At 40.0% G+C, this 16406-nt stretch overlaps 1 protein-coding gene across 3 annotated transcripts in view; it reads left to right on the top strand.

Moving 5' to 3' along the window:
• Window positions 1-7446: 7446 nt before the first annotated feature.
• sh3gl2a (SH3 domain containing GRB2 like 2a, endophilin A1) overlaps window positions 7447-16406 on the top strand; it is a 38604-nt gene continuing 29644 nt past the window's right edge. For 2 of the 3 annotated variants that reach the window (XM_074697232.1, XM_074697252.1), the window contains exon 1: window positions 7447-7683. In XM_074697232.1, the coding sequence (XP_074553333.1) occupies window positions 7639-7683 (45 nt within the window). In that variant the 5' untranslated portion in view covers window positions 7447-7638. The remainder of the gene's footprint in view (window positions 7684-16406) is intronic. The other variant, XM_074697243.1, reaches the window with a different exon arrangement.

Here is a 16406-nt window from a genome sequence, read left to right as displayed (position 1 = left end):
TCCAGCAGGAGGTTGTTTCTGCAGGGGGGGGGAGAAGGTCAGGGTCACGGGTTGACTTTGGGGTTGATCGATGATTTGTGTATGTGTTTTTCTCGTTTGTGTTTGTGTGTGTGTCCCAAGGCTTCTGTGTTGTGCTTTAAAGTTCCCGTGGTGTGGTGTGGGTGCATGCCACTTGGGTGGGAAGGCAGTAGCACTACAAAGAACAGTCAAAGCACAAACTGAGAGTTTCTGCAGCCTACATCTGATGCACAATTAGTCCTTGCAGATCTCCTCAACCAGATGTGGTGTGAAGAGAAAGCAGCCTCTGGTGGTTTCTTTTACTTCACTGACACAGTTTCACACCCCTGATATTGCTGCCAATACATCACTCTGCTTTGATATCACACACAGACACTTGGCACTGTCTTAAATAACAAGGTACTTGTGACATTCAGCCAAATGTGTTTTTGACAAATGTATAATGCAACGTGTTTACAGATTTTATTGTCTATCCTTTGTGTTGCTTCCACAGGGAGGTGCTTCAGAAACAAGAGCTGGATGTTGTTTTTATACGACAGAAATCCATCTGTGCCTCTGTGTTGACTTTTCACTGTGATGGGAAATTTAAACCAAAAACTTAATGATATATTTTTAAAACTTTTAAATCCCAGAGGTGAATCCTCACTGCACCCATGTATAATTTTCTTTTTCATTCCATCAGATGGCACCTTTAAAAAAGGGGGAATCACACTCTCCTGATGCACATATGCTATGTATACAACCTCATTGATCTTCACTTGAACAAGTCCCTTATCCTCCTCTCCAGCGCTCCAGACATGAAACGGGAGCAGATTATGGGTGGATGCAGCCTGCCGTGGGAAGCTAGGGAGCAGATAAAAAGGCCAGCCACTCGGGGGACTAAAGCTATGTTTTGATGCTGTGTGATAAGGCAGAGGCACTGAGGGAGAGGATAGGGAAGTAACAGGAGCTATATATTTATATACATATATCCTCTGGCTTCTCTTTTTGGGTTTCTCTACAGTCCGTCTCACCTCTTTGTTTTGTCTAAGCTGTTCCTGCACTTTCTTGTTCTTTGACACTCTCACTTTCTCTGTCCCCCTGGACTGTCCTAAGCCTTGCTCATGGCAAGTGTCTCTCTAAAGCCATGGCCTGAACTCCTGGGGAGAAAAAAAAGAGAATGAGAGCGGGGTTGATCTGGTCTCTAATCCACTCTCTTTTTCAGCGTAGGAGGGAAACTACAGTCCTCAACATCACCTCTGAGAGAAGTGACTTTGAATGCGACTACCTGAATCCTCTTGTGTCCAGACTAATCTGGGCCATAGTCTCATCTGTTGTAGAAAATGTGGCTCCAAATATCAAAGATCAATCAAACTGTCGTTTTTTGTTGCTCTACCGTGTATTTTTGCTCATATATGTCTGACACTCTGTCCACAGAACTGTTTCGTTTTGTGCATTTAGAAACAAAAGCTGAGCAGCTAAAACACGAGCAGTCATTATTGAATTGGGCTCTTACAAAAAGGCAGCCATCCTTTGTTTTCTTCTCCAGCATATATAATAACACTTTTGTCTTTGGTGTATAGCTTCTCAAAGCACCTCTCCACCTTGACTAACTTTTCCAAGCGCTCATTAGCGGACTGGCTGAAGTTTGGAGGGTATGAGGCAGGCTGGCAGATTACCCCCTGTAAAGTAGCACACCTCAGGTAATCACACTAATGAATTCAAGCATCCCCCATATTCCTTTCTCCTTTTCCCTTCTCTTACTTTCTCCCTTTCTTCCACAGTGGCGGGCCTGTGCAAGAAGTGCCAAACAACAAAGAAGTGTTTGTTTGAATAACATTAGCCCTGCACGCTCACACACAGTGGCTTGGGCCTGACTGCAGGACTGACTGGAGGCTTCCCATGAACACAGGTGGAGCAGGGCGAGCATCACTGGGACCAATTAGAGCAGAGCTCAGGTACATTAGCATGTTTGAGTGGGGCAGGCTGGCGTGGGGATTGGTGGGCCGCACGAAACACACAAACACATGACCACGGCCTGGTGTGTGTTGTTTTGTTTGTCTCAGATGACACAACTGGCATATGTGTGACAAATGACCCCCAGCCTGCTGCTGGTACTGCACATCCTGGTGTTTCCATCTCCATGATACTGATATGATACTCCATGGTACTCACATTTTAAACTAAAGAAATCTGTAGTCATTCAAATACTATTTAAAATCTTACTTAAACAAAGCCATTTGTCAATGTTTTTGAGAGCTGTGTAATCTAAAAATGTATTGCTATCTCAATCAATGGTGAATACAGCCGAGTAGAATAACTTGAGGGTTATCTAAACCTAGTTTACTAAACATGCAACCTTTTTTTCAGAGTTCTGTTGATTTTCACAGAAAAATGTGAACATAAGTGGCATCATGATATCCCTGCTTTCCAGCAGAAAACTCTTTTCACCCCATTACATGATATCATAACCAGAGATTTAAGACAAAGTATAATAAGATACAGTAAAATTTAAACAAAAAGACAACACTTCAGACAATCTTAACTACCATTATGTATCTAAATAATTGGGAAACTTTAACTCTAATAAGGATGAGGTTAAAAATATTTCAAGGAGTTCTTCTTCCTAGGTAATATCTGTAGATGTGATGAAGTGGAAAGAGTATGATGTTAATCTAGCTCAGGGTTCCTACAGCTCAAGCCAAGTTAAATTTAAGACTATTAAAGACTTTTTCGAGGCCATTTGAAATCAAATTTAAGAACAAGTTGACAACAAACCACAATTGAAACAAACAAAACAACAAAATTAAAACACCACATGATTTACCTGGATGAGAGGCCATTTTAACCCAATGTTTATTTTAAATTTAACATCACTTTTTGTCTTCTTTTTAACCCCATTTTTACAGCTACATGCCTATTTTGCCCCCGATTCATCGTTTTTTGGCCACTGTCAGAAACATTTTTGTAATTTTTACATGTTTTTTGAAATTTAATATCAAATTTAATTCCCAATTTTGCTGAAAGGAAAATAGCCAAAGACTATTTTCCTTTGCTACTTTTTGATTTTTTTGCACATTTTTCCCAATTTTTTCTTTCTGCAATTTCATACCTATTTTGCACGTATTTATTATCCTTTTTCCATTTTTGCCCAGTTTTTGCAATTTCATCCCTTTTTTGACCTTTATTCATACACTTTGTCCCACTTCTTGACCATTTTTACCTTTTCAGGCCCGTTTTTATGACTTTATTCCAAATTTGCCCCCGTTTATTTTTTTTGACCACTGTCAGAAACATTTTTGGAATTTTTACATGTTTTTTGACATTTAATTTCCAATTAAATTTCCAATTTTGCTGCCATAATCACTTTTCCTAAGCCACTTTTGGATTTTTTTTTTTTTGCCAATTTTTCAACTTTTTTCCCTCTCCAGGCACTGTAGTTAAAACCAAGACATGCATCTGCTCTGAAAGATCCTGGTGCAGCCACATCATTGCTTTGTTAGTTCTGCTTTTGTGATTACACAATGTTGCCATGACAATAAATCAGTGAATTCTTTTTGAAAAATATATACATTTTGCTAAATATTTTTTTAGTTTTAGCTAACATAAATCTTATTAATGTGGTTGAATTTTTAAGACTTTTGAAAATTGGATTTAAGACATTTTAATGCCAATTAAGGCCTTATTTTTAGAATTATGAATTCAATGCCTTTTAAGACTTTTCAAGGATCCGCGGGAACCCTGATCTGGCTGTTTCTCTGAAATACACTCAATTTGTCTTTGTCTGGGTTGTATATCTTTACTCCAAAATGTCCAGTCTGTCTTGCAGGAGTGTGATAGTGACTGTTGTCGTTTTTTTTAAGAAGGGAGCAACAGATTTCTCTAAGACCTTTTCCCTGCTCACTAAAACTTTATTTGAGAGTTAAAGCCATCTGAGGCACCCTAGAATAGTGACCTTGGTGGTCTCCTCAGCCTAGGAGAAGATTTTAGATCAAGGTTAGATGCTTTTTTATCTTTGAATATCATGCCAGTATTAGTCTGAGTTGAAATATGTTGAAGTTATCATGGCATCCATTTTAAAAATGAGGAATATGTCCTCTGATATGTAAACATAAATAAAATCTATTTCCAAAAGCAACATTTACCATAACGTTTAAATTTTCATCAAACCTAGAAAGAACATCAGGATGTGATTCAACGTGTGATGGTTGAAAACATTGAGATGTAAGTCTCAGACCTCCTACTTATTTTAGCTTGCAGTCATAAATGAAACCACTGGACACTGTGATAGAGTTAATAACAAAAGCTTCATATTTCACTCGGACTCAGCCACCATCTTTCCGTACAGTACAGGTGAGATTTATTGTCTCGTGAGTAAAGACAAATGGACACACATCCCCGCCACGCGAGCACACACAGATCACTGAGCCGTGGGACGAAGCACTTTATCACCACTGCCCGTCAGGGCCAGTGGGCAGGAAAACTGAGCAAAGGACTGCACTCAGGTCACTGTCAGACACTTTGATTTATTGCTTGTGCCTTCTCTGCAAACCAATGAGAGCTCGTTACACAAAATATTATTTGGTCTTTAGGCTGGTATAACATTTCCAACTTCTACATACCTGCTGAATTCAGTGTGGCTAAAGAGACCTGGTGGCATAATGACATGCTGAAATTTGAGTGCCAGATGGCAGGCTCTGCTGTGTTAGGCAATCCATTATTGTCGTATGATTCTTTACCACTAGGTGGCAGCAAATTATCAAATACTGACTTTCTTTAGTGTGTTTGAGTGCACAGACAGGTGTGCTTTACAGCAGTGATTCTCAATCCTAAGACTCTTTCCCACAGGTAAGTTTAGGGCTCTGTAGAATAATTGCAAAATGACTGTAAAAACGGACATGTCATTGAAAAAAACACATCAACACACTGGGATCGCTTGCACTGATAAAATCAGTTATTTTGTCCAATACTCTGTCTACTCTGTCTACATTAGTTTTGTGCCATTAGATCTGACATGTCTCTCATTTCATAGTGCAACAATATATATACAACAAAGAGCCACAGTTTTCTCAAAGTAAATAAAAATGAATTAATTAGAAAATATAAATGATTATGTTCTTTTTTTTTTTTTTACTTCTTACCCCTAAAATCTAAGTAATATATAACTTAGACCCTGTCATTGGTGGTTAATATTGTAATATTACATTTTTTGCTTTCTTGGTTTTTCATAAAGCATATCTAAATTATCTTAACTGTCCACTTAAGAATTTACCATTTATTTATTTATTAGAAGCAATTTTTCTTGCAGTTCACTGTTGTGTCATTAATGTCATCAGTGTGCTGTGTGCTGTCATCACAGTGGTTATAACAGTTAATAAAAAAAAACATCCCTTCAATTTGCATGTATGTGTGCAAGTTCTCCACTAGATGGCACTACTGACATTACAATTGTTTCTCCTAGTATGAAACCTGCCAGTTCTGCTATGTTGGGGTATGGTGATTACAAGACTACTTTATAAGACACTGGAAAATAACAGAGCAAAAACAGACATGATTAAATGCAGCAATCAAACCATGATGATGACAGTGATGGAGTTTGCACTTGAGGAACAAATTAATTGTATAATGAGTAGATGTATTTACATAAGGGATGTGCCGTGTGTGTTTAACTGTCAATATTGAGCACACATGCACATCTTGTACTTTGTGGATTGGTCGCACACAGTTTGATGTCAGGGCTATTTACACTGGGAGAGTTTACACACACACACACAAACGTCAGAGGAGTGTTTCTCAGATTATGATGGCACAACATGGAGCTCTACACCCAGGCTGTGTTCTAATGGTGACAATTACACCTCCCACACATGTTCACTTAACACTCTTCTTAATTCATTATCATGCACACACTTAATGTTTGCATTTGAACTCCTACCATGTAATTATTTCTCCAAATCCAAATAAATGAGTGATGGTAAAAGCCCTTTTTAAAAATGAGTTTAATGGCCAGACAATTAGCGACACTAATTCACTGTAAACCTTAAGAAGCATTTTGTAGATTCTGTGGATTTGCTGTATTTAGACACTTCACGGTCGCAGATAAAGCTTTATTAGGGATTTGATAGCCCATTTGGTGGTCTTCTCTTCAAATCTTATTGCAGCTCTGCTTTAGTGGCCATATGGGCTGCGCGTCTCTGAAAGTCTGATGGAGTAGTCCAACCACAATCAGACCTGCCATCTGTCGTCGAAACGCAGCATGCTGAGCTGACTAATGTGTGCAGGTGACTTCTTAGCTTTAATTCAGAGCCATTACTCGCATTATTCCTACAGACTAGTGCTGACTTTTTAATCGCATCAGCCACGGGGAACCTGGGGCTTCGTAGTCTGAAAAAGGGGGGCACATTCAAAATTAAAATGTGCCAAAATCAGCAGAAATTACGCATTTGTATGAGTGCATGTGCACTATTTTGCGTCGAATGTCATCTTTCCTGATATTGGCATCCTATTGCAGTGCCCAAGAAGCTTGTTCGCCATTTACGCACAGGCCGACGTAGGATGTGCGTAAATAACTGAACTTCATTTTTTTCACTCGAGGTATTTTTTATTCCCTAAAATTACTTGAGTTGTCACAAATTAGACTTTCAGTGCTCAGAGTTCAGCATCTCGGGTTACATCACAGCAGGATGGCCAGCTGATAAAGTGATAGGAAGTAAAACCCCAGAATTGGTAGGCTATTTAACCCGACCACTGTTTTCATGAGCAAACACATTAACACAAATAACCCAGATGTGAATGTTATGCCCGTTTTTCAAGGGATCATTGTAGATCATTGTCGCTTCAGATGGCGGTTTTTAAGTTTGAACATTTCCTTCTTAACTTTTCCAAACTTTGCTCACAGTAACGTGAATTGTACTTTTTGGTTGTATTTCCGATACCTCTGCATTCATGTACATTTGAAAACATCTCTGTATGCACCTAAGCTTTAGATCAGTTTGTCATTTTTGTCAAATAAAGTCGGTGTAAGTAATTTAATCGGAAGATATGTTGCTTGGGTGAAACTGGGGCGTCTGTCTCTGCTGTGATGGGCGCTGTCCAGGGTGCTGGATTGACTCTTGTCAGAGTACCCAAATCTGAAACCAGCTGTTAGTTTATGTAGGAGTTTTTTTTTTTTTCTATCTAGCTCTCTTGCTTGCTTTTTTCTACTTTCTTGTTTGCTTTCTTGATGGAGTGATGGAGTTGTCAGGGTATCATTGCCGCCTAATTTGAGATGATTTCAAACCAAAAGTCTGTGTCACCGTGCCCCAGCTCCTTCTCACACTTTCTCTACTTTATCCTTCTACGAGCTTAGAGTAAAAAATACTTCAGTCTCGAGTACAGGGTCTAGTCTTGGTGCGGCTGCTTTAAAAGGAGCTGGCTCCTACGTCAGCACCGTTTTAGACGTGTGGCTGTGACATCCAATAGCCTGATCGCGGCTTTAGTGAGCCCTTTCCTCTCAGGAGAACCCTCTGCTAAAGACCAGCGTAGACAAGAGTTAGGCTGCACGACCATCATCAGATACAACTAGAACCGAGATTTCTTCTCCTCTCTCCCACAACTGCAGCATCAGTTCATATCATCAGCTAGGACCACCGTGTAGCAACCATGTCTGTAGCGGGGCTGAAGAAGCAATTCCACAAAGCCACTCAGGTAAGAGGAGGCGACGTTATGCAGAGAAAATCCCGGCAGATCGTCATGTTGTGTCACATTGCTGGAGAGTTTGAGGTGGTATTCACAGGGTGGAGATTGTTGGGTCTCATTTATAGGACCCTACTGTAGTTTCTTATACCTCCAAATCGCTCTTTTAGTGCTGTCCTGGTGCTGAAATGTGCTTCCCCGTACACTGGTGTGCTGCAGCACTGCGCCAGCAGAGACCTTTATGAGTCGTGTGAAACGTTGCAGCCTGGGTTGTAATTTAATGTGATTATTTGATGCATGACGGGGAGATACACGATAATTATTCATGTCATGTGTCTGCTAGGCACGACACGGCGCTCAGAGTGATGATAGTGATGCCGGGGACGTCAGATCCTCTTGGTACCCTTCAGATGACATTCCGCGTAGGAAACCGCAATTCATTACAACCACGCGCACTAGTAATGCGCAGGTTGTTGTCCTGAAGGAAGGATAGTGGTTTAAAACAGTTTTTCTTTCAGCCAATAACAGTGGAACTCCAACGCGCGAGGTGTTATGCAATCGTTAAGTGCGCCTTGGCGGAAATCCGCTCCTGACAGAAGCGGCACGCCATGACCTCCGCGCCCTCTAAACGCATTTATCGCCTATTGCGGGACACCAGTGATGAATTAAATCATGGCTTCCCCACTTCTCTAATGCTGAATCATCTGTAGTTAAAAAATAAAGGCCTACACTAACACCCTCAGTTCAAGGTTACTCAAAGGCTTCCTCAACCCCTCCCAGCCATTCTAGGATCTTTGTTGTTTCACACCCTGGAGTCCAGGCTGGAGATTTTTTAACCATCACTCACTTTCCCAGGGTTAGCCTCGGGTCACAATATGTCTCAAATGGGATCTTGATGGACAGATCCGTTGCCTGCAGCAGTCTCACACTGACTCCAGGGCCTCAGTGACTTTTATTTTCGGTGCTATCTGTAAGGGAGGTTGTCCGCTCCTTGGGGTGAGTCAGAGAGACACTGACAGGAAGCTCAAGGCCACAGCAGGACACCCCAACCCTGGCTGAGTCACACATACACTCCTTTTTCTGTAGCCTACTTATTCTCCAGTTCACCCAGGTCTCCAAATGACCTGGGTTACAGCCCCCGGTTTGCATCATCCCTCATCTTTATGTGCAATTGAATCTGGAATAGTGGGAGGTCGTGGTTAAATTGTGACTCTGATTATAATGCATGTTAAAGGTTGAGCTCTGCAGATACATTGCGCCCTTAATTGCACGTTGGACATGAATTGTGGGGACAGGAGTTAATTTACTCTGCCATTGTCAGGAATTAGATAAAGTGACACAAAAGATGTTGTATTTTTAGTTCCTCCACTCTACTGTAAATGTCAAACTGACACCGAAAAGCCTTTTTTGTACATCATACAGGATAGAACTGAGTTTCTTTAGAGTTGTATTATGTCAGAGGATTAAACAGCAAGAGAATAATTGTGAACGTGCCTGTTCAGCTGGTAACACACTCCTCAGTTTTAATCAGCAGCTCATCTGATCTCATTGGAAGGAGACAGCAGCACATTCAGGGCATGAGATGGCTGCACAGATTGTGTTAATTCTGTGTGATGAGTCTATTGTCACTCATTAGCAGAGCCCTGTCTCTCTCCATAGATGGGAAATGCATCTGTGTGTGAGTGTTGACAACCCTGCCTTAGAGCAATTCTACTCGTAAATATGCAAACAGTTATGTTTCGAAGAATTTATTTGTTAAGAGGTGTGTCTGAGTGTAAAAATTCACAATCATAACATCTGAATATGAAGTTTTTACACATCATTGTCTTTATTATGTAATTCAGTCAGTCAGCTCCAGGCGCAGACTTAACTGTCTCCTAGGTCTCCTGCCATCTGATCCCCTGCTTTACAACCTCTAAAGTGTACACACACACACACACACACACACACACACACACACACACACACACACACACACACACACACACACACACACACACACACACACACACACACACACACACACACACACTGTCCTCTTCCCCAGACTCTCAGTGGCAGAAGGCTCCTTACAACCCCTCTGGTCCAATGCCACAGCCCTGTAATCCAGGCCCAGACCCACAGCAATCTGGCTGCTTACGTATACATCCTCTAAGCAGACAGCAGCAGTACCCCACAACCCGACATGTGAGGAGGGGGTCAGCAGGATAAACAGAATAAAGAGTATCTGATAACACTTTTGCAGGATATACTTAGATAACAGAATTTAGGGAGTAGTTTTATTTTATTTTTTTTAAATCTGATGAACTTTCATGATAAAGAGGAGATTTGTTTCATTTTCGGGTATTTGCTGTAAATATGAGCTGTTGTACGAGGGATTAAGTGGGGGTTTCTGTTACCTTTTGACCGTGCCAGGGTGTCTCTTTACCCCTGTTAAGTGTGGAGTGGATGATATATTGATATATATAGAATAAAAACTCAGTCTGTTTACATTTTTTATAGAGCAGTACCAAAACAGAAAGATGATAAACATGGATGAATAACCAGACAGTACAGCTAGTATTAGATAATCCAGAAGACTACAAGCTGGGGAAGGATTTCATTTTAAAAGCTTTTTTTTAAACTATCTTTTAATCCAGATAGAAATCAATAACTCAAATAGTCTGATATTAAAAATAGTATTAGTAATAACTTTTGGTCCTGTTTACCCATGTGCCCACATGTGTCCATGCTTGCACTCTGCTGTTAGGACACTTAATGCACACGAGTGGAGTCTTCTGCAGGCTGGAATAGGCAACCTTTAGGGTAAGAGTAGCAGATCATGTGTTCTAAAGTCAAAATCAGACTTTACCATGATGGGATACTTTCAAAATCAAGCTCATTTTTCACTCAGCTGTAAATTGTTAGACCTCAGAGGTGCTAAAATTTATTCAAAATTATTTCAAAACCCAGTTTTATCTTGGAGTACTAAATCTCACTAATTTATAAATTTGCCCTGATTGCTTTAACCAAAGATTTTAAAGGAAATCAGCCTAAGAAAAAAACCCCACTATAATTGTTGAATGATAGATTTTGTCTCATAGTGAGAACAGTAGATGAAGTGAAGTACAGTCTCGAGGCATACCCATACATTCTCACTAATATTTGAAAGTGCATACAATGTCAAGCATCTTCATGTAACTAAAAACTCCTTGGGGTTGTCATTGATCAGCACATTGAATACATTAAAGGGAAAATCTCAAAATCACTTGCAATCTTGTATAAATCTAGAAATGTATTGAATTCCAAGGCCTTGCATTTGATTTACCACTCATTGATTGTTCCCTTTATGTCTTACTGTGTTGATTTGTCAGGATCCACCTTTAAAAACACCATAAATTCAATAATAAAATTGCAAAAACGAGCTATACTTATTATCGGTAAGGCTGACTATGATGCTCACACGGAGCCATTGTCTAAATTCTCATGTTGTGTAATTTTCTGATCTGTTTATTATAAAATAATGCAAATTATGTTTAGCGCAAAATAAAAAACACTCCCTGACTCAATACGAAGGTTCTTTTCAATTCAAGACAGTCTGTATAATCAGAGGTGTTTGTAAATTTACTGTACAAGAAGCAAAAAAAGGTATGAAAAGGAGATGTGCCGCCATCATTGGAGTTAAATCCTGGAATGATGCCATCATAAATTTAAAAACGTGTTGTTCTTTTTTGGTTTTTAAGAAAATGGTTTGTAAAGCTGTTTTTGTAGCTTATAAGTCTGATAAATTATCTGTGTTGTTGTTTCTTTGCTTTTCTGGAGGTTGGTAGCCTACAAAGTTGATAACATAGGATAGGCCTTTATAAGCAGTCTGCTTCTGCCTATGCCTTTCAGTCATTACTCAACACATGACTCTTGATTCTGTTATTTTGTGTTAAATGTCAATATTATGTACAATATTTGGTGTTGACATGACTGAATTTTTTTTTTTTTAGATAAAATTAAAAAAAGCGCTATATATTCCAATCAATTACATTTCCATAAAGAAAATGAGTGGTAATAGCCTCAGACTTGTTTAGTAAATGTAGACTGTAGCAGAATGTACATCCTGAATTACTTCATGGTCCAAGTAGCTCTGTTTGTGGCTAATTTCTGATTAAATGTACATCTCTGCTTACAGTTGATTCTGCTTTTTTAGACAGAAAATCTCCTCGTACCTGTGCACAGAGGCTAGCAGCGTTTCCTTTATGCACTCTCAGAGGGAAATCGCTCATAAAAGGCAGAAAGCCATGACGCCACTGGATTTTTATGGGATTCACATGAGCACACACACACATGCCTATAACCTCAGTTTCACCTTCTCACATACATCACTGAGTAATTTATCTCACACACACCACAATCACACTTTCCCTCTCTCTTTCATTCAAGGACATCAGAGCTCAGAGTGGTGCATAAATAACAGGGGTCTTTTCAAATGCATGAAGGGTAAAAACCTGCAGGTCCAGTAGGAAGACATCACTCACTTTCAGACTGGATTCTGTTATAAAATGTGCCTTGTTGCACACACACTTTGTTAGAATTTAAATTAATTATTTGGAATAGCTTTTTAGTGTAAAAATGATGTTAGAGCTAAGAGATCTTTCTGTGTGGCATGTTTATAAAGGCTCATCACTTGAGATGTCACAAGTCAGCTCCAGCTCACAGTCAAATGAGTCATGTATAGAGCAGATGCTACTTCCATGATGGCTGTGTTCCCATAGGGAGTCGTGTTTATGTGTGTGAGTCCTCAGCTTATGTGTGTGCATGCAGGAGTGTGAACATGCTAATGTGATGTGGCTTTTTTATTTGAAGGGGCCTGTTTGATCTATTCGACTGGAAAGAGAGTAAACACAGCAGACCTGATTTTGATATTTGCGATGGTGCCCTGGTGAAAATAATAGTAGTTATCTCAATGAAGGGAGTCTGTGCTGCAAGCAGGAAGACAAAAATAAGATCATTAAATAGAAACTGCAGGAAAGAGAGAGCAGAGACTGAGAGGATGGCGGGAAAGCTTGAGAAGTCGTGCAACAGTGAAAGACAGGGAGGAAAACAAGAAAGGAAAAGTCTCTTGGGGTGCTTGAGCTTGAAGCTTTTCCAGATGAAACGGTTGCTTTGCTTCTTTGCCAGTGTCAGAAAACGAATAACAAGTTTGCTCACATTTGGCTGCTTTTACAATCACACCTTGTAAAGGACAGTTAGGTGTTAAGATTTTTTTATTTTGTTTTTATCAGGTTATGGAGTCGTGTTTGTTAATGGTGTTTCAATAAAATACTGAAGATCTCCTGCTGTTTTGACACGCTGTTACTGTGAGGTACATCTGTACAGGCAGCATGAGGTGTTATGTCATACGTGTTCCAGGTTGAAAACACCTGTACACGTGCACATAATAGGAACATGTGAATCTGTGTGCCTGTTTGAATCCACATGTGTGAGTACTTTTAGTGTTGTATTTCTTGCAGTGGACAGCAGAGCAGTAATCCTTTATTTTGCAGTCAGTAGTGGTTCTGCTCGAGGTTTCCCGGTGTGTGTGCTGAATACTGATATCAGAATTACACATGTCTTATCCTCATTGTGTGTGTAGCTGTAAGATTTGTCAAACAGAAACCGTCTCCTCTAGCCCAAAGGCAAATATTTAAGTGTTAGGGACTATTTTCTTGGCCCATTTAGATCTAATTCTCAGTGTCCATGTGCAGACAGAGGGTGCATTTTTTTCCATGAAAAGAGTCTACACTGTGTAGGCATGCATGTGAGCATGCATATCTGTACACGCATGTGTCCCCATGGCTGGCAGAGGGGTCCGTGGATGTGGCTGGCGCCTGCAGGGGCTGTGGGGCAGCAGATTGTGAGTGGGTGACTCATCCAGCCTGGATCCTTGCTGGGGCTACTGCAGTGCAGCGTAAAACAGATCCAGCTGGGAGATAACAGATGGGTCGGGAGGGACAAAGAGAGGGGAGCGAGCACAGTGAGATAAGAAAAGACAAGTAAGAGGGGAGAGGAGAGGAAAGTAATCAGCCTTGAGCAGGTAGGGATGGCAGAGAGATAAAGAGAGAATTCAGCTAAGAGATACCGACGATGGGAAGGAACTCGGCCAAATCACAGGAGAGAGCCAGAACAGTTGACTCAGGGAGAAATTATGACCACCTTAAACTTAGAAAAATGTCAATGTCAGCTCTCTTTCCTTGTGAATTTTTTATTGTTTTCATTCATTTAAATACTGTCTTTTTAAATGTTCATGCTGTATGTTTTAGATTTTCCTGCCGAGGGGCCACGGGTGTGAACCAGCCTCACAGTTATCTCTGGCTTAGCAGTCATAACTGTCAAAATAAAAAACAGGGGTTGGGTTGGGTCAACATCTTGACCCTCACTCACTGCCTCACTTCACTCGGTATCTCCGTCTTCTGAGCTAAGCTCTATCGTGTCTGTTATTTTCCCATGAGATAGAAGTCATTTATCAGTGTCATTTTGTGAATGATTCTTTGAGAACTCTATCCTAGACCAGTCAACCCAGTGTGTCCAGTTTTGGCTCACTGTGGACCAGCACTGCAGCAAAAGTAATGCTGCACTGGATCCCATCCAGCTCTACCTGCAGCATTAAACCTACCATCGTTTCAACTTTATTTATTTTTCTTCCATTACGCTGTTCAAACCATATAACTTTCCTTTTTGCTTGCTGCTTGCCTGTGGCTTAAAAGAAGATTCAGCTCTCACAGCAGCAGAGTACTTCCATCAGGAGATTTCTCTCTCAGTCATCCTGCGATTGTGCTACACAGGACAAAATCTTTTTAAGCCCTTTTGACGAGTGCAAAAAGTATTTCTGCTCAACATATTTGATCCCAGCTCAAGAAGGCAGCATGTCTCCAAGAGTTTTCATGTAGGGAAGTTGTTCTCCAGTCATCAGAGATATTGTTTCACAAGTGTTATAAACTTATCCCCTCAGCTTGAAAGCATTTATACTTTTTGTGTACACTGCAAAACACTGATATCTTATCAAGTGTTTTTCTCTTGTTTAAAGTAAAAATGTCTTATTAGACATGATATGAGCCCCTTTCAGCAGTCTAAAAATTTCTTATTTCAAGTTATTTAATGACAAAAACAAGGTCTGTATTGCTGAAAACAAGTAAAACAATCTGCCAGTGAGGTAAGAGAAATGTGCTAGTCAAGATTAGGACCATGTCTTAATACAAGCACATTTCTCTAACCCCATTAGCAGATTTGTTAACTTGTTTTAGGCAATTTAGATTTCAATTCTGTCTTTAAATAACTCAAAATTTGTCCTATTTTCTAGACTGGTCAGGTGAAAGGGGCTCAAATTAAGACTAAAAAGACATTTTTACTGAAATAAGACAAAAACATGCGATAACATTTCAGTTTTTTGCAGTGTATTTACCTCACTTTAGAACAGGAGAGAAAGATTATGACAAATAAGCACTTTGATTATTCAGTAAGTTTAATGGTAGGATCCAGGAATAAACCCTGTAATGCCTGAATTGATTAAAAAAAATGTGATTTTTTTTTTTTTTGCATTCTTACAGATGTTTAATTAAGTGGAGATTGTAAATTTGATTTAAGTACACAAAATAGTTATAACTAAGTCATATTATATATATACAGACATGAGAAGTTAATCCTGTGACCAATATATTGTGGCATAGTGGATCTGATATGATCTTGCAACAACTGCGACATCCCCACCAGTTCTCTGGGAGCCTGTCCCTGTTCACCCTGATGAAGTTCATTGACTCGTACTACACCTCAGCTCTTTTCAGTGTGCACCTGACTTATGTGAAACATGCCAAAGCTTAGAAAATTCTCCTGCAGAAGAAAAAGATTGCTTCTCTTTATCATTTTGCATCATAAATCTAAGCAAGATCCCGAGTGAAGGGAGCCAGATGAGAAAATAAATCATGACAAGTTTAAGATTCTGAAAGTCTGAACAAATTCAGTCAGTTTGCAAAAAGACTAAAAGACAAAAGGTTAAACTCCAGCTGTGCTAAATGACCTGTCAGCTGCATGACTTTTGACAAGAGAGCACATGCAGACACTGCAGGGCTGAAAACTGGGCAGTGGAGCTGCCCTTGTTGTGACGTCAGCTCTGCTCTGGAGCTTAATGACAGACAGACGCAGCCTGGAACCGTCCTATTCTTAGCTCAGCCTGTCCACACATTTTGAGTAAGAGCTCTGTTGAGGTAAACTCATTAAATGTCCACAGAAGAAATCTGTGTTAAATTGTTATAAATCTGTCAAAGAAGGCAGATTTGGTGGAAGGAAACATCAGCAGCTGGAGAGTTTCTGTTTATGGCTGTCAGCCTGGGGTTTCTCTTTCTCTCGTGTTTTCCTCTTCCTTAGTTCTCATCCTGTCTCTCTCTCAGCATCAGTATTCAGGCCATGCTTGATGTTTTATTCAGCACTGCCGAATTACATATTCTAGGCTGCAAACTCTGCAGGAGAGGCTGCTGATGGCTCAGGGCTAGAAAAGGGGAAATTCTCTGAAACTCATACCAGACACACCATGAAGGTGTGTCCCTTTTCCAAAAGAAAGAATGAGAAAAATTGGTAATTTTGCGTTTGAAGTCATTAATGGATGATATGACATTATTGTTCTAGTTCATATGATGCTGCCACAGTTAATGTGTTGCTATCCTGACAAAGATTATGTTCTGTCATGTCAATTAGTATCTGCAAACATTATTAAGGCTAAACTGAAGCACCTCCAT

Source organism: Halichoeres trimaculatus, unplaced genomic scaffold (assembly GCF_033239565.1).
Source record: "Halichoeres trimaculatus isolate MK-OKI-2021-1 unplaced genomic scaffold, fHalTri1.1 fHalTri1_scaffold_2, whole genome shotgun sequence".
Lineage (NCBI taxonomy): Eukaryota > Metazoa > Chordata > Actinopteri > Labriformes > Labridae > Halichoeres > Halichoeres trimaculatus.
The sequence above is the reverse complement of the archived record's forward strand: the minus strand, read 5'-3'. Positions and strand labels throughout refer to the sequence as shown.